The sequence below is a fragment of the Bufo bufo genome, chromosome 6 (genome assembly GCF_905171765.1).
Source record: "Bufo bufo chromosome 6, aBufBuf1.1, whole genome shotgun sequence".
NCBI classification, from domain to species: Eukaryota; Metazoa; Chordata; class Amphibia; order Anura; family Bufonidae; genus Bufo; species Bufo bufo.
The window spans coordinates 291,959,813-291,981,890 of NC_053394.1; the positions used below are offsets into that span (position 1 = coordinate 291,959,813).

At 42.4% G+C, this 22,078-nt stretch overlaps 1 protein-coding gene across 1 annotated transcript in view; it reads right to left on the bottom strand.

Moving 5' to 3' along the window:
- Positions 1–13,869, bottom strand: part of B4GALNT2 (beta-1,4-N-acetyl-galactosaminyltransferase 2) — a 184,607-nt gene extending 170,738 nt beyond the window's left edge. The window contains exon 1 of the mRNA XM_040438698.1: positions 13,582–13,869. Within this exon, the coding sequence (XP_040294632.1) occupies positions 13,582–13,781 (200 nt within the window). The 5' untranslated portion in view covers positions 13,782–13,869. The remainder of the gene's footprint in view (positions 1–13,581) is intronic.
- Between the last annotated feature and the right edge of the window lie 8,209 nt (positions 13,870–22,078).

The window sequence follows — 22,078 nt, forward strand, 5'->3', positions numbered from 1 at the left end:
GTAAGGTTTATACACAACTGGAGTACAGCTGTAATGGAAAAATATCTGCATCAGTGCTGGTGGGTGTGGGATGGTCATGTTTTATGGGAGACAAAAGCACAGATTATAAGTCTACTAGCTGACAAGCTTTTGAGCTAATGTATAATATGGAATTATATTTTTTGATAAACAAAATGGGTTTGTAAGAGATCAGACAGAGATTTTGTGTGTAAGGGTCCATTCACACGTCCACAAATGGGTCCGCATCTGTTCTGCAATTTTGCGGAACGGGTGCGGACCCATTCATTCTCTATGGGGACGGAATGGATGTGGACAGCACACAGTGTACTATTCGCATCCGCATTTGCGGAAAGCGGCCCCGATCTTCCAGTCCGCAGCACCGCAAAAGATAGAACATGTCCTATTCTTGTCCGCAGCTGCGGACAAAAATAGGCATTTCTATAGGGGGTGCCGGCCGGGTGTGTTGCGGATCCGCAATTTGCGGGTCCACAACACACCACGGACGTGTGAATGGACCCTAAAACTGTGCAGAACAGCCACGTGTTACTGTACACTGAGCTCACTTATCACAGCTCTCTGAGTCAGGATTCCACAGCAGGGGGGAGGGGACTCACAGACACTGCAGGCTGCCAGACTGATGAGTCATACTATCCACATGAACGAGCACGCAGGACTCAGCTCTCAGTGTGATGTCATAAAGAGGTGTGGCCGGCCTTCACTCTAGCTGCCTAAACCCGCCCAGCCTTAGGCTCCATTCACACGCCCGTGGTGTGTTGCGGACCCGCAAAATGCGGATCCGCAACACACCCGCCCGGCACAACTATAGAAATGCCTATTCTTGTCCACAGGACATGTTCTATCTTTTGCGGAGCTGCAGCACTGTGTGCTGTCCGCATCCATTCCGTCCCCATAGAAAATGAATGGGTCCGCACCCGTTCCGCAAAATTGCGGAACGGATGCGGACCCATTTGCGGACGTGTGAATGGAGCCTTAGCTGTAGAAAACCAGGAAGTGAACAGCTAGCTGGCAGCAGGTGAGGATGAATTTGCAAGATGAGAATACCTCTTTAACCCCTTAAGGACTTAGGACGTACTGGTACACCCTATTTCCCGAGTCCTTAAGGACTCAGGTTGTACCGGTACGTCCTAACTTTAAATCGCGATTGCGGCGCGGCGGGGTTAATCGCAACAGGATGTCCACTGAAATCATTCAGCGGGCATCCTGTCACAACGCCGGGGGGTCCCATGACCCCCCCGTGTCGGCGATCGCCGCAAACTGCAGGTCAATTCAATCCTTATCCAGCGGGCGGCGGTGCCATCGGGTCCCCATGCGGCTGTAGGGGGTACCCGATGGCATGGAAGGCAGCGCGATGTCTAAGGAAGGCATCGCGCTGCCTTCCGGTGACGAGCCTGTGAGATCCAGCCCCCTGGATCTCACAGGCCGGAAGCTGTATGAGTAATACACACAGTATTACTCATACAGCCAATGCATTCCAATACAGAAGTATTGGAATGCATTGTAAAAGGGATTAGACCCCCAAAAGTTGAAGTCCCAAAGTGGGACAAAATATAAAGTAAAAAAAAAGTTTAAAAAATAAAGTTTTCCCCCCCAAAAATTTAAAGTTTCAAGTAAAAATAAACAAAAATGTAATTTTCCCCAAATAAAGTTAAAAAAAATTGGGAAAAAAAAAAGTATACATATTAGGTATCGCCGCGTCCGTATAGACCGTCTCTATAAACATATCACATGACCTAACCCTTCAGATGAACACCGTAAAAGCTAAAAAATAAAAACTGTGCTAAATAAACCATTTTTTTGTCACCTTACATCACAAAAAGTACAACAGCAAGCAATCAAAAAGGCGTTTGCCCACCAAAATAGTACCAATCTGTCACCTCATCCCGCAACAAATTAGCCCCTACCTGAGACAATCGCCCAAAAAATAAAAAAAACTATGGCTCAGAATATGTAGACACTAAAACATGATTATTTTTTTGTTTTAAAAATGATATTATTGTGTAAAACTTACATAAATAAAAAGAATATACCAACAAAAGAGAACCGGTACTATATGATACCCAATAAAATTAAATCTTTATTATGACATAAAAACATATAAACAAATACATATTTGTAGAGACCATACAGAGTGCCTACAGGGGCAGTCCACAATAACACCGCTACCAACTGGTAGAAAATCACTGTTGAGCCCACAGTCACTATGTGGGAACACTGTGTATTATGTATCTAGACCAGCATATAATATAACAGCTGCCTCTAGCTATAAACACCATCTGGTATGGATATGTGGGGCATAGATAACATCCATATAATCTGACCTGTGCAGTATAAACAATTCAACGCATCACAATGATGCTACAATGTATGCATCGAAGCGGTCAGAATCTCCTTCTTACCCGATATCCAGCAGTGTATGTATGGGCTGTCTCTGTCTGGCGTAGTCCTCGACGCAAGTTTCGCTAATGCTTCATCAGGAAGATTTACTTTCTAATGGCTTAGGATGTCTTTTAAATGGCTAGTGGCCAATGGCTGGCTTTGCTCACGTCATGGGTTCCGTTTAACATTGATTTCACTTGCGGCGCATCACGTAATCAACAGATTTGGGTATTGAAGGGACTTCCGCCCTTCCGCCTGCGCGATCCGAGTGAGGGCAGACGACGTCTGACGTCACCGGGATCCCGCCTGACGGGACGGCGCAAGTCCTCCTATCTGTGATCCGTGATGCGCACAGAAATCATTGTGTTTATTTGCTAGGTATGTGGGTGAGTGGAGATCTTTCCTAATCTTAGTATGACTATTGCTCCCATCAATCTCCTATCCCCCCAATAAAATGAAATAAAAGGCAATATACATTGTCACTAGATATTTCGGTATCGGAGATTCAGACCGCTTTGACGTCATTTACAAATATCTTGGCATTATGATGCAATAACAATGCAATAATTACATAATTGTATATTGGTGTGTACAGAAAAAATTTATACATCTATAGTCATATATGAGGACATATCGATATGTATGTGGTGTCAACAATATTGTGTCTATTAGTAAGTGTCAGTGAAGAGAGGTACGTGTACATATGTATAGGTCAAACATGCATCACATGGTGTACATGTATCATATACCTATATATCCATACACAGTGGGTCCGAGTTGCAGTGTCAGGTGGGAGGCTGTACACATATATGTTTCACAATTATCGACTTAGAATCGAATGTATCATGTCAATTATTGGCCTAGAATCAAATATATCATATCTGATATTACAGATTTCAATAATTATGATATTATAACAGCACCCCCAACCCAGATGCCTCAGCATCCTCCAACCATCTGCATGTAGTTATCAGTCTATGTGTGGTAGATGTGGACATGCGGGGAGGTGCATTATCTATCCTAGGTGTTCTCACCGGGCAGGCGACTCTGCCCACCCCACAGTCCACAACACCACACCAGATCTGTTCTTAAAGTGTTTTAAAGTGTCAGGTGCATATTATAGTCAAAGTGCATATATCCTACCATCAATATAAATAAATACATTACATAATTGGTGCCTATTCCATTATTACAAAATGTTTAAAGTGTCATGTGCATACACAGTACTAAATTCAAGTGTATTTATCCTGCCATCAATACAATAAATACTTTATATATAATCAGTGCCTATAGTTTATATACAATTAATGTCTATTCCATGATTACAAAATATTTATGATAATGTTACATCTCAGTATTAGCAATCAGTGCATATTTGCTTAAATACTGACATTTAGTGCATACGTGTTTAAATACTGACATTTAGTGCATATATGTCACCGGCAGTTACTATCTATAGATTTAAAGTGCTTAGTGCATATTTCCAAAAATTTATGGATTAATGACATCCTCTTTTTTTCAAAAGCAGTGCTTCAATCTTCTCTATTAGTGTATCCTCTATATATGTGACAGATTCCCATATGTATCTGGTCTATACCTGTAAACTTCAACAATTTTTCATTGCTTTGATGGAACAGTTTGAAATGTCTAGGTATCGTTTTAAGGTTGTTTAGATCTTCTTCTTCTTTGCTTTTCTCTATATCCCGTATATGTTCCCTAATTCGTACCCTCAATTCTCTGGTCGTAAGACCTATATAGATCTTGTCACAAGGGCATCTGGCATGATCTATTACGCCTTTTGAAGAACATGAGATATATTCTCTGATTTTATACCTTTTGTCATGGTTTAGACCAGTGAATTCTGTGGCTTTCATCATGTTTTTACATGCCTTGCATGTCCCACAAGGGAAGGATCCTTTCAGTTTATCATTGCCATCACTCCCAGTTTTGCTTATATAGTGGCTGTGTACCAATAGATCTTTAAAATTCTTTGCCCTTTTAGCTGTTATCAGGGGTTTTTCCGAAACACATTTCTTTAGGACTACATCTGTTTGTAATATATTCCAGTGCCTTTGTAAAATTTCCTTTATTTGCCACCATTGGCTATTGTATTCAGTTAGGAATCTGGTATTGTGTGATGTGTCTTCAGTTTTTATCACATTGGGGCACAATAATTGCTCTCGGGTCTTTTTCTTTATTTTACCAGCTCCTCTCCTAATCTGTCTGTTACTATATCCCCTGGCTTTGAATCTCTCTATCATCTCATTGCTTCGTTCTTTGTGCTTACCTTCATTAGAGCAGATCCTCTTTATTCTTGCGAATTGTCCAGTAGGTATTCCATCAATGGTGGCTTTCAGGTGGGGTGATTCAGCATGCAGTAAGGCGTTAACCGCGGTCTCTTTCCTATGCACGTCAGTTTCTAGTATGCCATTGTCTTTTATTTGTATTTTTAGGTCTAGAAAGGTGACTTCCTTTACCATCTGAAAGGTCAAGAATAGGAACTTAAAAAATTCATCAATACCCTTAACAATAATGATCATAATATATTCTTGACCTTTCAGATGGGTTTCAGATTCTTGACCTTTCAGAAGTCTCTGAAGACCCGATAACCCGGAACAGGATGGTGATGGTGGTGTGATTTCACCCCACCAATCACCATCCAGCGATCCTGAGTGGTGATGGTGACATCACCACTCAGGATCGCTTCTGATTGGTCTGTGGGCGGTCCGGCAGCAGATTCAAAAGAGGCAGGCGCTCCTCTCTTCCTCCTTTTCTGTTCCGGAGCCGGAGGAGAGAGGAGCTGCCTGCACGTGTCCTCCATCGCTGCCAGCAGAACCCAATCTGTGCCCCCAGGACCCGATCTGTGCCCCAGCAACCCCCATCAGGTACATAGGGAAAGCATAGGGGAAGTTTGGGTTAGGCAGGAAAAAAAAAGGGAAAGTTAGTTTGTAGTGTCCCACTAGGTAAAGGTGGGCACTACACAAGGGTCAATTGGGTTGCGTGTTACTTCTACTCACCAAGGACAGTGTCTTGTATTTAATTATGCACTTAATGTATTTTCTATGTGCTTTTATATGCAATGTTTCCCCTGTGTTATGCATAAGCAGGCCTATTAGGGTGTAGTTAGACATCCCAGACACTAGAGGGAGATAGGGAGCCCCTAGTATAAATGTTCAGGCCCAGACAGGGAGGAGGGAGTTCAGAGTCAGGAGTCTGTGGAGACAGAAGTAAGAAGGCACCAGCCAGAGATATGCTGAGGGCCTCCTCCTGACATGCAGCTTGATAGCCCTGGCTGCTAGCTATGACCAGGAAGCTAGTGAAGTATCCTAGCCTGCCTGAAGATCCAGAGAGCCTTAGTTAGCTCAGAAGACACCCCAGTAGAAGGACAGGACCTCCTGGGAGAAACCTGCAGTTACCTTCAAGCCAAGTAAGGATATTTCCAGCCAAGATAAGTAAACTAATAGGCAGAGGAACTATAAAGCAAAGCAAGAATTAATACGGGAGGAAGATATATATTTTACCAAGGATTTAAGCCAGCATTTAGGCATCCGGGCCTTGGGATAGAAACCAGACAGGAGTTCTAAAAGAACTGTGTACACTATTTCTGAGGAAAGGTACAACCTGATTCTGAGTGTGTTGTGGATTTACCCTCTGAGTATCTTGCATGATTAATACCTGCCATCTTGTGAAATAAGCCTGCTTGTGAAGCATTTGATATAAGGGACTGTATTACCATCTTGATGTATAAAGTTTGGACTGTTCTAAGTAAAGCAACGTTTGGTTCACTATACCACCTGTGTACCTCACTTATTACTACTATAAATCGGTGTGCCACCGTTACAGGCACTGGCGTCACGAATCCAAAAGGGACCTTGCTTCAGGCACTCAAAATACCTGTAACATCCAGGGCACCTCATCCACCATCAGGCCTGGTCCCTACATACGGAGTGTGCCCCAGAGGAACTTGTGTCTACCTCTCCTTCACTGCCACATGCCTGCCCAGGGTTCTCCAATACAGTGAGTAACCCTCGATTGCCCATAACCGTGACCTCACCATCGCAATACCCTGCAGGTCTGGCGTGCTGCATTTGTGAACTTTTATTGCATCACCCTAAGTTAGGGTGTCTGGGGTCCACAGCACAGCTGTGTGACCCTAGACCCCCCAGGGGTGCTGCCGCTTGCCCCCCCCCCCACTTTTTTGGGGTGCAGTTTTTTTTTGTGTACGCTGACTGTGGCCGGCACTCTTAGCGTCCGGCCACTGTTAGCACATCGCACACCCCACCGCTGATCAACTTCGGACGGTTGATCAGCGGTTTTGAATTTTTTTTGCACATTTTTTGCCCTTTTTTTTAGTTAGTGTTTTTTTTTTTTCTGATAATTTTAGGGTGAGTTCGTGAACCCCTGTACCCCCACACACACGCACACCAAATAAAGAGTTACATACACGCACATATACACGCAGGCACACACTCCCCTATGGCCCGCCGGGCGTTCTCGGCCGAGGAGGCATACGCCCAGCTTGCCTCCGACTCCGAGAGTCCCAGTGAGGACGAGGATGACCCCACATTCCTGTTGTCATCCGCGTCCTCCTCATCATCTAGCGATGATGATGAGCCCCCAAGGCGGCGGAGACGCCGCCAGGTGGAGCAAGGGGACCGCCATGTTAGGGACCTTGTGGCCCACACTAGTACGAGCAGCTCTGGGGCTCATACTGGTTTCCCGGCCCACCAGTTAAATCCACCGGAGCACCCTGCCGGTGAACTTGTCTGGTGTAGCCCAGAGCGATACGAGCCTGTGATTCCTGATTTTGTAGGCCAATCAGGAATCCAGATTTCCACAGTGGGCTACACTGAATATGACTTTTTTTGTCATTTTTTCAATGACCCACTGGTAAATCTGATGGTGGAGCAGACGAATCTGTACGCCCAACAGTTCGTCGCTCAACACCCGGGCTCCTTTTTGGCCAGGCCCGGTGGCTGGACGCCGGTCAGTGCAGCCGAAATGAGGACATTTTGGGGCCTCGTGCTGCATATGGGCCTGGTCAAGAAACCGAGTGTCAGGCTGTACTGGAGTGGGGACGTCCTATACCAGACCACACTTTACAGTACGGCCATGACACGCTCCCGGTTTGAGGCCATCCAGAAATGTCTGCATTATTCTGATAATGCAGCATGTCCGTCCCCCCCCCCCCCCCCCCCCCCCGAGGTGATCCTGCCCATGACCGTCTGTATAAGATACGGCCGGTCATCGATCACTTTGGGGCCAAATTCATGGAGGCCTATGTACCTGGAAGGGAGGTCGTGGTTGATGAGTCTCTCATTGCGTTCAGGAGGAGACTCATTTTTTGCCAGTATGTGCCCTCCAAGCGGGCGAGGTATGGCGTGAAGCTATACAAAATTTGTGAGAGTACCTCAGGGTACACTTACAAATTTTGTGTATAAGAGGGGCGAGATTCCCGGATTCAACCCCCAGAATGTCCCCCCACTCTGGGTGTTACCGGGAAACTTGTGTGGGACCTTATGCACCCACTGCTGGATAAGGGTTACCACCTTTTACGTGGATAACTTTTATACCAGTATCCCCTTGTTCCAGTCCCTTGCCGCCAGATCCATGTCCGCTTGTGGGACTGTGCGGAAAAATCAACGCGGCCTCCCTGCCCACCCCCTCCAGGTACCTATCCCCAGGGGTGAGACCCGTGCCCTTACCACTGGAAACCTGTTGCTGGTCAGATATAAGGACAAGGGGGATGTCCTTGTACTGTCCACAATTCATGGTAACGGTATCACCCCTGTCCCTGTACGGCGGCAACGGTCCTCAAGCCCGATTGTATCGTCGACTACAATCGGTATATGGGAGGAGTTGATCTCTCTGATCAAGTCCTCAAGCCATATAACGCCATGCGCAAAACCCGGGCATGGTACAAAAAATTTGCGGTCTACTTGGTACAGGTTGCCATGTACAACTCTTTTGTACTATCCCGAAGCGCTGGCAGCACAGGGACATTCCTCCAGTTCTATGAGGCAGTCCTCAAGGCCCTGATCTTTTCGGACCGGGAAAGAGCAGGCCGGAGTACCTCGGGAACTGTAGGCACCCGGATCGTCCCTGGCCAACACTTTCCAGGTGTGGTCCCCCATACTGGAAAGAAGGGACGAACCCCAAAAAAGTGCAGAGTGTGTCGCAGGAGGGGGATACGGAAGGACACCACTACTTAGTGCGACACGTGCCCCGATCATCCGGGCCTCTGCATTGACGGTTGCTTCAGGGAGTATCACACTTCCATGGAGTACTAAATTTATATCCCAATTTAGCATTGACATCGGATAAAAAAAAATGGTTCTCAGACTTGAGACACCCAAAAAAACACCTAAAATAATTTATTAAAAGTAGACATATTAGGTATCGCCGCGTCGGTAATAATCTCCTCTATAAAACTACCCCATGAACTAACCCCCCAGATTAACACGGTCCAGAAAAAAAAAAAAAAGTGCAAAAAAAGTTTTTTTTGTCACCTTACACAATAAAAAGTTTAATAGCAAGCAATCAAAAAGTCATATAGCCCCCAAAATAGTGCCAATAAAACCGTTGTCTCATCCCGCAAAAAATTAGCCTCCACATAAGATAATCGGATAAAAAAAATTAAATAAAATGACACAGACTTTAGAGATACAAAATTTTTTTTTTTGTATCAAAAAGGATAATATAGTCTAAAGCCTAAATAATTGTAAAAAAAAAAAGTAGACTTATTAGGTATCGCCGCATCCGTAAGAATCTCCTCTATAAAAATATCCCATGACCTAACCCCCCAGATTAACACGGTTAAAAAAAAAAAAAAAAACAGTAACAAAACAAGGGTTAACAACCAAACAAAAGTTAAAATTTATTACCCTGATACTGCAGTTTACAGAAATGCCACATTTGTGGTCGCAAACTGCTGTATCAGTAAAAGGGAGGCCGCAAAAGGAAAGGACCGACATGGTTTCTGGAAGGCCGATTTTGATGGCCTTTTTTATTGACACCATGTCCCTTTTGAAGCCCCCCTGATGCCCCCCTAGAGTAAAAACTCCCTAAAAGTGATCCCATCTAAGAAACTACACCCCTCAAGGTATTCAAAACTGATTATACAAACTTTATTAACCCTTTAGGTGTTCCTCAACAGTTAATGGCAAATGGAGATGTAATTTCTGAATTTCAATTTTTGGTAACCTTACCTCACAAAAATGTAATATGGAGCAACCAAAAATCATATTTACATTAAAAATAGTCTTCAAAAAAATGCCACCTTATCCCGTAGTTTCCAAAATGGGGTCACTTTTAGGGAGTTTCCACTCCAGGGGTGCATCAGGGGGGTTGAAACAGGACACGGTGTAAATACACCGGTCCATAAAAATCAGCCCTCCAAAAACCAAATGGCGCACCTTTCACTCTACGCCCCGCTGTGTGGCCGTACAGTAGTTTACGGCCACATATTGGGTGTTTCTGTAAACGGCAGAGTCAGGGCAATTCAGATACAGTCTTGTTTGGCTGTTAACCCTTGCTTTGTTAGTGGAAAAAATTGGTTAAAATGGAAAATTAGACAAAAAAATGAAATTCTCAAATTTCATCCCCATTTGCCAATAACTCTTGTGCAACACCTAAAGGGTTAACAACGTATGTAAAATCAGTTTTGAATACCTTGAGGGGTGTAGTTTCTTAGATGGGGTCATTTTTGGGTGGTTTCTATTATGTAAGCCTCGCAAAGTGACTTCAGACCTGTAGTGGTCCCTAAAAATTGGGTTTTTGTAAATTTCAGAAAAATTTCAAGATTTGCTTCTAAACTTCTAAGCCTTGTAACATCCCCAAAAAATAAAATATCATTCCCAAAATAATTCAAACATGAAGTAGACATATGGGGAATGTAAAGTCATCACAATTTTTGGGGGTATTACTATGTATTACAGAAGTAGAGAAACTGAAACTTTGAAATTTGCTAATTTTTCCAAATCTTTGGTAAATTAGGTAATTTTTTGTGCAAAAAAAATATTTTTTTTTACTTCATTTTACCAGTGTCATGAAGTACAATATGTGACGAAAAAACAATTTCAGAATGGCCTGGATAAGTCAAAGCGTTTTAAAGTTATCAGCACTTAAAGTGACACTGGTCAGATTTGCAAAAAATGGCCTGGTCCTTAAGGTGAAATAAGGCTGTGTCCCTAAGGGGTTAACAGATACCTCCACAGTGCCCGCCCCTTTGACAGTGACAGCCCCTTTAACAGTGACTATTACAGTGGCCACCCCTTTAGCAGTGACTTTCACAGTGACCGCCCCTTTAAAAGTGACTATTACAGTAACCACCATTTTAACACTGACCTCCACAGTGCCCGACCCTTTAACTTGATAAAGGCTACTGCGTAGCCAAAATGTCGTACCTGTTTGTGTGTGCACTCTTGGCTTCCAATAAATAGACACACTGGATATGCTGCTGTGACCCTTTTTAATATCTACTACTGTTCCTTGGACTGCTGTGGATCTGTGGTCCTATCGCGGCTGGTGCATTCCGGGCTTGGTCGAGAGGTCCACTTGTGCTGCTCTGCAACCTTTTTATTTTGCCCCTTTAACAGTGACTTTCACAGTGACCGCCCATTTAATAACAGTGACCTCCACAGTAGTAAAGAAAAATGGCTGGGTTGTTATGGAAACCTGGAGTAAAACTGTGTTTATGGCAGTTGGGATTTGAAGAGAAAGACTTGCAGGCTTATATTGGCTAATGTGGTTAATTTTTTGGGAGTATCTCAGGAACGGTACGTACAAAATAGGATTCACAATTGTGACAGTTCAGAACACAACAAATAAAGTTGCATGCAGCAGTATTTGTCCCCCCCAAAACCCAGCATTTATGCTAGAAAGCAGCTGGAACACCACCGGATGCCATTATAGTCAATATGGATCTGGAAATGATCTGTTGAATCCAGCAATGCCGGATCCGGTGATGTGAACATCGCCTAACATAGCATTTCTTGTGCTCAAGATGGTTTTAACCACTTGGTTTAACATGTACATGTTACATGTACGACGCTGGTGGGCATACGGCGGGCTGATCGGATGGGTGCAGGAGCTGTGCCTGCCGGATCACCAGCACAGGCTCGGCAGTCACTAACAGATGGGGCCCTACTGCATACGCCGGCATCGGTGAAAACACTGATGCCGGCATATTAACCCCTTGTATGCCGCGGTCAAAGCTGACCCCGGCATACGGAGGTTACAGGTGCCCTCCTTATCTCTATTGGGTCCCTGCGCAGGATCAGGGATCCGATGGCAGAGAAGGCAGCCCGATGCCTTCAATAGGCATCGGGGCTTACATTCTACGGAAGCCTAGCTGGGTCTCACAGGCAGGCTGTCAGCATAAAAGCTGACAGGCAATGCATTACAAAAATAAAAAGTGAAAAAATAAAAAGTGTTTTTCATAATAAAAAAAAAAGCCCCTTTCCCAAAATAAAACACATAAAATGAAAAAAAAATGTAAATAGAATAAATAATATAAAAATATCACATGATCCATCCCCTCACCTGAACGCCGTAGAAAATAAAATAAAAACAGTGTCAAAAAAGCAATTTTTTGTTACCTTACATCACAAAAAGTGTAATAAAAAGCGATGAAAAATTCTTACGCACCCCAAAATAGTACCAATCAAACCGTCATCGCATCCCACAAAAAATGAGATCCTACATAAGACAGTCGCCCAAAAAATAAAAAAAAAATATGACTGAGAATATAGAGACACTAAAACATTTTTTTTGTTTCAAAAATACTTTTATTGTGTAAAACTTAACTAATATGTAAACTTTTATTTATTTATTTATCACCACGTCTGTAACGACCTGCTGTATAAAAATATTACATGACCTAACCCTTCAGATTAACACAGTAAAAAAAATAATAACCGTATCAAAAAAGAAATTTTTTGTTAAATCACAAAAAGTGTAATACCAAGCAATCAAAGTCATACACACCCCAATATAGTACCAATTTTTTTTTTAAAATGCTTTATTATGTAAAACTGAAACAAACAACCAAAAAAAAGTACTCATATTTGGTATTGTCGCGTCTGTAACAACCCGATCTTTAAAAATAGCAGGGGAACTATTAAAAATGTAAAAAAATAAATTTAAAAAAAGTTTTTTTTTAAATATTCAAATCAACCCCCCTTCTCCAAAATTAAAATAAAATAATAAAACAAAAGCATCATAGGAATCACCTTGTGCAAAAATGCCCGTACTATTAAAATGTAAAAATATTTATCCCATATGGCACTGTCATTTTTTTGCCACTTCACCCACCAATTTTTTTTTATAAAAAGTGATCAAAAAGTCATACACACTCCAAAATGGTATCAATAAGAACTACAGATTATCCCACAACAATTTAGACCTCACACAGCTCTGTAGAAAATAAAATATGTTATGGGGGTATTATTATGACAATGCAAAGAAAAATATTTTTTTTTCCACTTTTTATTCCAGTAATTTGTTTTTATTCAGTATTTAAATGCTAGAAAAACTATATAAATGTGGTATCATTGTAATTGTACTTACCCGGAGAATGAAGGTAACAGGTCAGTTTTACCACATGGGAAACACTAAAAACAAAACCCATAAAACTGGTGGAAAAGTTTTTTTTATATTTCCATCCTATTTTAAATTATTTTTAGCTTCACACTACACTATGCAACAATAAATGGTGCCATTAGAAAGTACAACTTGTCTCTAAAAAAACAAGCCCTCATACGACTATTTTTTGTGGAAAATTAAAAAAATTATTAAGCTGGGAGTAAAAAATTAAAACTGAAAAAATTGAAAATGTCCAAGTCCTGAGGGGTTTAAGGGGCATTTACATAGGATGATTCGGATTGTGCTGTATTAAAAACAATGCATCATAACCATATTCAGCTTTACAGAAAATTGGCGTGGTTTTTACCCACGAGGCTTGTACAGGTAAGGGTATCTTCACGCATGGAAAAAAAATCTGTGTCAAAAAATCAGTTCCATTAATTTGACTGGGGCAGCAAGCGCATGGATTTCTGCAAGCCCCGTTAAAAGGTTAATGGAATTGATTTTCAGTCGCAAAATTTTCTGCCACGTGTGAAGGCACCCTAAAGCTCTTGATTTCAATGAAGTTCATCTATACAGAAAAAAATATATATCACACACCTGCTGTTGTCGTCCAGAGGCTCCAGTTCCCTCCCTGCCTCATGTACAACGGGCAGGGTCTGTGGCTGGCTGGAGGCTGTGGAAAGCTTCACAATAAAACCAAGCTCAAAACTTCCTAGGATCAGGACAATTCCCAGGATGATCACACAGGTCGGTGATCTGATAGGAGTTGGCAAAAACGTTTTCCTAGCGACCATCATTTTCTGATACCAGAGTTCTCCAAGTGTTTCTGAAGTAACAGCTGAGAAGCATGTAAAAACTAGGGTAAATGCACAATCCTAGGAATACCTGACAGGTCCTAGAACACACCTATGCTTCACAGGCTTGAGTCACCCCCCCCCCCCCTTCCCCTCTCAAACTACATTTTAACATGTAACGTAACCTACCACTAAACAAGATAGGTATGTGGTACTGCTATACTGCACACATCGATAATACTGCTATATGAGATTACTTTAACATGTATACAGGATAGGCACATGCATATGTACGCGTACCTCTCCTGCAGCTTGCTGTCCCATCCCAGCAGTGAAAAAGAGAGCTGTTGGCAAGCCAGAGACAGAACCTCATTCAGCATGCAGTAAGGCGTTAACCGCGGTCTCTTTCCTATGCACGTCAGTTTCTAGTATGCCATTGTCTTTTATTTGTATTTTTAGGTCTAGAAAGGTGACTCCCTTTCCCATCTGCAAGGTCAAGAATAGGAACTTAAAAAATTCTTTAATACCCTTAACAACAATGATCATAATATATTCTTGAGTCGATAATTGTGAAACATATATGTGTACAGCCTCCCACCTGACACTGCAACTCGGACCCACTGTGTATGGATATATAGGTATATGATACATGTACACCATGTGATGCATGTTTGACCTATACATATGTACACGTACCTCTCTTCACTGACACTTACTAATAGACACAATATTGTTGACACCACATACATATCGATATGTCCTCATATATGACTATAGATGTATACATTTTTTCTGTACACACCAATATACAATTATGTAATTATTGCATTGTTATTGCATCATAATGCCAAGATATTTGTAAATGACGTCAAAGCGGTCTGAATCTCCGATACCGAAATATCTAGTGACAATGTATATTGCCTTTTATTTCATTTTATTGGGGGGATAGGAGATTGATGGGAGCAATAGTCATACTAAGATTAGGAAAGATCTCCACTCACCCACATACCTAGCAAATAAACACAATGATTTCTGTGCGCATCACGGATCACAGATAGGAGGACTTGCGCCGTCCCGTCAGGCGGGATCCCGGTGACGTCAGACGTCGTCTGCCCTCACTCGGATCGCGCAGGCGGAAGGGCGGAAGTCCCTTCAATACCCAAATCTGTTGATTACGTGATGCGCCGCAAGTGAAATCAATGTTAAACGGAACCCATGACGTGAGCAAAGCCAGCCATTGGCCACTAGCCATTTAAAAGACATCCTAAGCCATTAGAAAGTAAATCTTCCTGATGAAGCATTAGCGAAACTTGCGTCGAGGACTACGCCAGACAGAGACAGCCCATACATACACTGCTGGATATCGGGTAAGAAGGAGATTCTGACCACTTCGATGCATACATTGTAGCATCATTGTGATGCGTTGAATTGTTTATACTGCACAGGTCAGATTATATGGATGTTATCTATGCCCCACATATCCATACCAGATGGTGTTTATAGCTAGAGGCAGCTGTTATATTATATGCTGGTCTAGATACATAATACACAGTGTTCCCACATAGTGACTGTGGGCTCAACAGTGATTTTCTACCAGTTGGTAGCGGTGTTATTGTGGACTGCCCGTGTAGGCACTCTGTATGGTCTCTACAAATATGTATTTGTTTGTATGTTTTTATGTCATAATAAAGATTTAATTTTATTGGGTATCATATAGTACCGGTTCTCTTTTGTTGGTATATATACACTGCTCAAAAAAATAAATGTAACACAAAAATAACACATCCTAGATATGAATTAATTAAATATTCTTCTGAAATACTTTGTTCCTTACATAGTTGAATGTGCTGACAACAAAATCACACAAAAATAAAAAAATGGAAATGCAATTTTTTAACCCATGGAGGTCTGGATTTGGAGTCACACTCAAAATTAAAGTGGAAAAACACACAACAGGCTGATCCAACTTTGATGTAATGTCCTTAAAACAAGTCAAAATGAGGCTCAGTAGTGTGTGTGGCCTCCACGTGCCTGTATGACCTCCCTACAACGCCTGTGTATGCTCCTGATGAGGTGGCGGACCGTCTCCTGAGGGATCTCCTCCCAGATCTGGACTAAAGCATCTGCCAACTCCTGGACAGTCTGTGGTGCAACGTGACGTTGGTGGATAGAGTGAGACATGATGTCCCAGATGTGCTCAATTGGATTCAGGTCTGGGGAACGGGCGGGCCAGTCCATAGCATCAATGCCTTTGTCTTGCAGGAACTGCTGACACACTTCAGCCACATGAGGTCTAGCATTGTCTTGCATTAGGAGGAACCCAGGGCCAACCGCACCAGCATATGGTCTCACAAGGGGTCTGAGGATCTCATCTCGGTACCTAATGGCAGTCAGGCTACCTCTGGCGAGCACATGGAGGGCTGTGCGGCCCTCCAAAGAAATGCCACCCCACACCATTACTGACCCAATGCCAAACCGGTCATGCTGGAGGATGTTGCAGGCAGCATAACGTTCTCCACGGCGTCTCAAGACTCTGTCACGTCTGTCACATGTGCTCAGTGTGATCCTGCTTTCATCTGTGAAGAGCACAGGACGCCAGTGGCAAATTTGCCAATCTTGGTGTTCTCTGGCAAATGCCAAACGTCCTGCACGGTGTTGGGCTGTAAGCACAACCCCCACCTGTGGACATCAGGCCCTCATATCACCCTCATGGAGTCTGTCTCTGACCGTTTGAGCAGACACATGCACATTTGTGACCTGCTGAAGGTCATTTTGCAGGGCTCTGGCAGTGCTCCTCCTGTTCCTCCTTACACAAAGGCGGAGGTAGCGGTCCTGTTGCTGGGTTGTTGCCCTCCTACGGCCTCCTCCACGTCTCCTGATGTACTGGCCTGTCTCCTGGTAGCGCCTCCATGCTCTGGACACTACGCTGACAGACACAGCAAACCTTCTTGCCACAGCTCGCATTGATGTGCCATCCTGGATAAGCTGCACTACCTGAGCCACTTGTGTGGGTTGTAGACTCCGTCTCATGCTACCACTAGAGTGAAAGCACCGCCAGCATTCAAAAGTGACCAAAACATCAGCCAGGAAGCATAGGAACTGAGAAGTGGTCTGTGGTTACCACCTGCAGAACCACTCCTTTATTGGGGGTGTCTTGCTAATTGCCTATAATTTCCACCTGTTGTCTATCCCATTTGCACAACAGCATGTGAAATTGATTGTCACTCAGTGTTGCTTCCTAAGTGGACAGTTTGATTTCACAGAAGTGTGATTGACTTGGAGTTACATTGTGTTGTTTAAGTGTTCCCTTTATTTTTTTGAGCAGTGTATATTAAGGAGGTACACCCTTGCTAATACAAGGCTGTGTTGATCCAGTTGAATATTATAAATAAAAATAAAAAGTATACATATTAGGTATTGCCGCGTCCGTATCGACCGGCTCTATAAAAATATCACATGACCTAACCCTTCAGGTAAATACCGTAAAAAAATAAAAATAAAAACGGTGTAAAAAAAGTAATTTTTTTTCACCTTACATCACAAAAAGTGTAATAGCAAGCGATCAAAAAGTCACACGCACCCCAAAATAGTGGCAATAAAAAATCATACCCTACCCAAGGTAATCTCCCAAAAACTGAAAAAATTATGGCTCTCAGACTATGGAAACACTAAAACATGATTTTGTTTGTTTAAAAAAAGAAATCATTGTGTAAAACTTACATAAATAAAAAAAGTATACATATTAGGTATCGACGCATCCATGACAACCTGGTCTATAAAAATATCACATGATCTAACCTGTCAGATGAATGTTGTAAATAACAAAAAATAAAAACTGTGCCAAAACAGCTATTTCGTGTTTCCTTGCCTCACAAAAAGTGTAATATAGAGCAACCAAAAATCATATGTACCCTAAACTAGTACCAACAAAACTGCCACCCTATCCCGTAGTTTCTAAAATGGGGTCACTTTTTTGGAGTTTCTACTCTAGGGGTGCATCAGGGGGGCTTCAAATGGGAAATTTGCCCAAAAATTGAAATTCTGAAATTTCATCTCCATTTGCCAATATCTCTTGTGGAACACCTAAAGGGTTAACGACGTTTGTAAAATCTGTTTTGAATACCTTGAGGGGTGTAGTTTCTTAGATGGGGTAACTTTTATGGATTTTCTACTCTAGGGGTGCATCAGGGGGGCTTCAAATGGGACATGGTGTAAAAAAAAAAACAGTCCAGCAAAACCTGCCTTCCAAAAAACTTATGGCATTCCTTTCCTTCTGCACCCTGCCGTGTGCCCGTACAGCGGTTTACGACAACGTATGGGGTGTTTTTGTAAACTACAGAATCAGGGACATAAATATTGAGTTTGGTTTGGCTGTTAACCCTTGCTTTGTAACTGGAAAAAAATTATTAAAATTGAAAATCTGCCAAAAAAGTGAAATTTTGAAATTGTATCTCTATTTTCCATTAATTCTTGTGGAACACCTAAAGGGTTAACGACATTTGTAAAATCAGTTTTGAATACCTTGAGGGGTGTAGTTTCTAGAATGGGGTCATTTTTGGGTGGTTTCTATTATGTAAGCCTCGCAAAGTGACTTCAGACCTGAACTGGTCCCTAAAAATTGGGTTTTTGAAAATTTCTGAAAAATTTCAAGATTTGCTTCTAAACTTCTAAGCCTTGTAACATCCCCAAAAAATAAAATATCATTCCCAAAATGATCCAAACATGAAGTAGACATATGGGGAATGTAAAGTAATAACTATTTTAGGAGGTATTACTATGTATTCTAAAAGTAGAGAAATTGAAACTTGGAAATTTGCCATTTTTTTCAAATTTTGGGTAAATTTGGTATTTTTTTAGGGGGGGCAAAGAGCTGTGCTGCGAGAAGTGTCTGATTTCTCATCCTTGTACAGGTGTCCCAACAAGGGAGGTATATAGAGTGTGAAGGAGTGCATAAGCCAATTATATGGCTCGATGATATGTATATATTATTCACTGCCTATAGAGAAGCACCTCTTTGAAGTGTCACATATGACGTATGCAGTATTATTGTTAGAATAGAAGCCATTACAAAATGGCGATGGTAACCAGATGTTTACATTAGTTCACATTCTAAAGTAGGGCCCAGTGCGCAGATGCCAGGGTGTTATCTCCCCATGTAATAAAAGTGAGAGATTGCATTGACCATCTATGTGTCAACGTCTAGTCTCTCAGCCACGCGTGGATATTAACCCCTGGGGGGGGGGGTTCATTGATTTGGAGCACCAGAGTGCATCTCAAATGCTCTAATTTAGGGCTGCTTTATCAGAAGTTTGGAAGCAAATCTTGAAATTTTTCAGAAATTTTCAAAAACCCAATGTTTAGGGACCAGTTCAGGTCTGAAGTTACTTTGTGAGGCTTATATAATAGAAACCACCCAAAAATGACCCCATTCTAGAAACTACACCCCTCAAGCTATTCAAAACTGATTTTAAAAACGTCGTTAACCCTTTAGGTGTTCCACAAGAGTTAATGGCAAATGGAGATAAAATTTCTGAATTTAGATTTTTTGGCAAATTTTCCATTTTAATCTATTTTTTTCCAGTAACAAAGCAAGGGTTAACAGCCAAACAAGACTGTATCTTTATTGCCCTGACTCTGCCGTTTACAGAAACACCCCATATGTGTCCGTAAACTACTGTATGGGCACACAGTAGGGCGTAGAGGGAAAGGTGCGCCATATGGTTTTTGGAAGGCAGATTTTGCTGGACTGGTTTATTTACACCATGTCCCATTTGAAGCCCCCCTGATGCACCCCTAGAGTAGAAACTCCATAAAAGTGACCCCATCTAAGAAACTATACCCCTCAATGTATTCAAAACTGATTTTACAAACTTTGTTTACCCTTTAGGTGTTGCACAAGAGTTATTGGCAAATGGGGATGAAATTTGAGAATTTAATTTTTTTGCCAAATTTTCCATTTTAACCCATTTTTTACAATAACAAAGCAAGGGTTAACAGCCAAACAAGACTGTATCTAAATTGCCCTGACTCTGCCGTTTACAGAAACACCCCATATGTGGTCGTACACTACTGTACGGCCACACGGCGGGGCGTAGAGGGAAAGGAGCGCCGTGTGGTTTTTGGAGGGCTGATTTTTATGGACCGGTGTATTTACACCGTGTCCTGTTTCAACCCCCCTGATGCACCCCTGGAGTAGAAACTCCCTAAAAGTGACCCCATTTTGGAAACTACGGGAAAAGGTGGTGGTTTTGTTTCGGACTATTTTTAGGGTACATATGATTTTTGGTTGCTCTATATTACATTTTTGTGAGGTAAGGTTACCAAAAATTTAAATTCTGAAATTTCATCTCCATTTACCATTAACTGTTGAGGAACACCTAAAGGGTTAATAAAGTTAGCAAAATCAGTTTTGAATAACTTGAGGGGTGTAGTTTCTTAGATGGGGTCACTTTTAGCGAGTTTCTACTCTAGGGGTGCATCAGGGGGGCTTCAAAAGGGACATGGTGTCAATAAAAAAGGCCATCAAAATCGGCCTTCCAGAAACCATGTCGGTCCTTTCCTTTTGCGCCCTGCCTTTTAGTGATACAGCAGTTTACGACCACAAATGTGGCGTTTCTGTAAACTGCAGTATCAGGGTAATAAATATTAAGTTTTGTTTGGTTGTTAACCCTTGCTTTGTTACCGGAAAAAACGGATTGAAATGGAAAAGTGCAAAAAATAGCTGTTTTAGCACCTTTTTTTTTTTTGGACCGTGTTAATCTGGGGGGTTAGGTCATGGGGTATTTTTATAGAGGAGATTCTTACGGATGTGGCAATACCTAATAAGTCTACTTTTTTACAATTATTTAGGTTTTAGACTATATTATCCTTTTTGATACCCAAATTTTTTTTTGTATCTCTAAGGTCGAAGAGTCATTTTTTTGTTTGTTTTTTAGCCGATTATCTTATGTAGGGGCTCATTTTTTGCAGGATGAGAAGACGGTTTTATTGGCACTATTTTGGGGGCTATATGACTTCTTGATCGCTTGCTATTAAAATTTTTGTTATGTAAGGTGACAAAAAAAGTTATTTTTTGCACAGTTTTTTTTTTGGACCATGTTAATATGGGGGGTTAGGTCATAGGGTATTTTTATAGAGGAGATTATTACCGATGCGGTGATACCTAATTTGTATACTTTTTTTTTATTATTTTAATTTTTACAATTTTTTTTGGGTGTCTCAAGTCTGAGAACCAGTTTTTTTATCCGATTGTCAGTGGCTAATTTGGGATATAAATTTAGTACTCCATGGAAGTGTGGTACTCCCTGAAGCAACCGTCAACGCAGAGTCCCGGATGATCGGGGCACATGTCGCACTGAGTAGTGGTGTCCTTCCGTATCCCCCTCCTGCGACACACTCTACACTTTTTTTGGGTTCGTCCCTTCTTTCCAGTATGGGGGACCACACCTGGAAAGTGTTGGCCAGGGACGATCCGGGCGCCTCCAGTTCCCGAGGTACTCCGGCCTGCTCTTTCCCGGTCCGAAAAGATCAGGGCCTTGAGGACTGCCTCATAGAACTGAAGGAATGTCCCTGTGTTGCCAGCGCTCCGGGACAGCACAAAAGAGTTGTACAAGGCAACCTGCACCAAGTAGACCGCAACTTTTTTGTACCATGGCCGGGTTTTGCGCATGGCGTTATATGGCTTGAGGACTTGATCAGAGAGATCAACTCCTCCCATATACTGATTGTATTTGACGATACAATCGGGTTTGAGGACCGTTGCCGCGGTACCTCGCACAGGGACAGGGGTGATGCCGTTACCATGAATTGTGGACAGTACAAGGACAGTACAAGGAAAACCAGGTTTTCACTGGTAAGGGCACAGGTCTCACCCCTGGGGAGGTACCTGGAGGGGGTGGGCAGGGAGGCCACGTAGATTTTTCCGCACGGTCCCACAAGCGGACGTGGATCTGGCGGCGAGGGACTGGAACAAGGGCATACTAGTATAAAAGTTATCCACGTACAGGTGATAACCTTTATCTAGCAGTGGGTGCATAAGGTCCCACACAAGTTTCCCGCTAACACCCAGAGTGGGGGTACATTCTGAGGGTTGAATCCAGGAATCTCGCCGCTCGTACACACAAAACTTTTAAGTGTACCCTAAGGTACTCTCACAAAGTTTGTACAGCTTCACGCCATACCTCGCCCACTTTGAGGGAACATACTGGCGGAAAAGGAGTCTCCCCTTGAATGCAATGAGAGACTCATTAACCGCGACCTCCCTTCCAGGTACATAGGCCTGTACAAATTTGGCCCCAAAG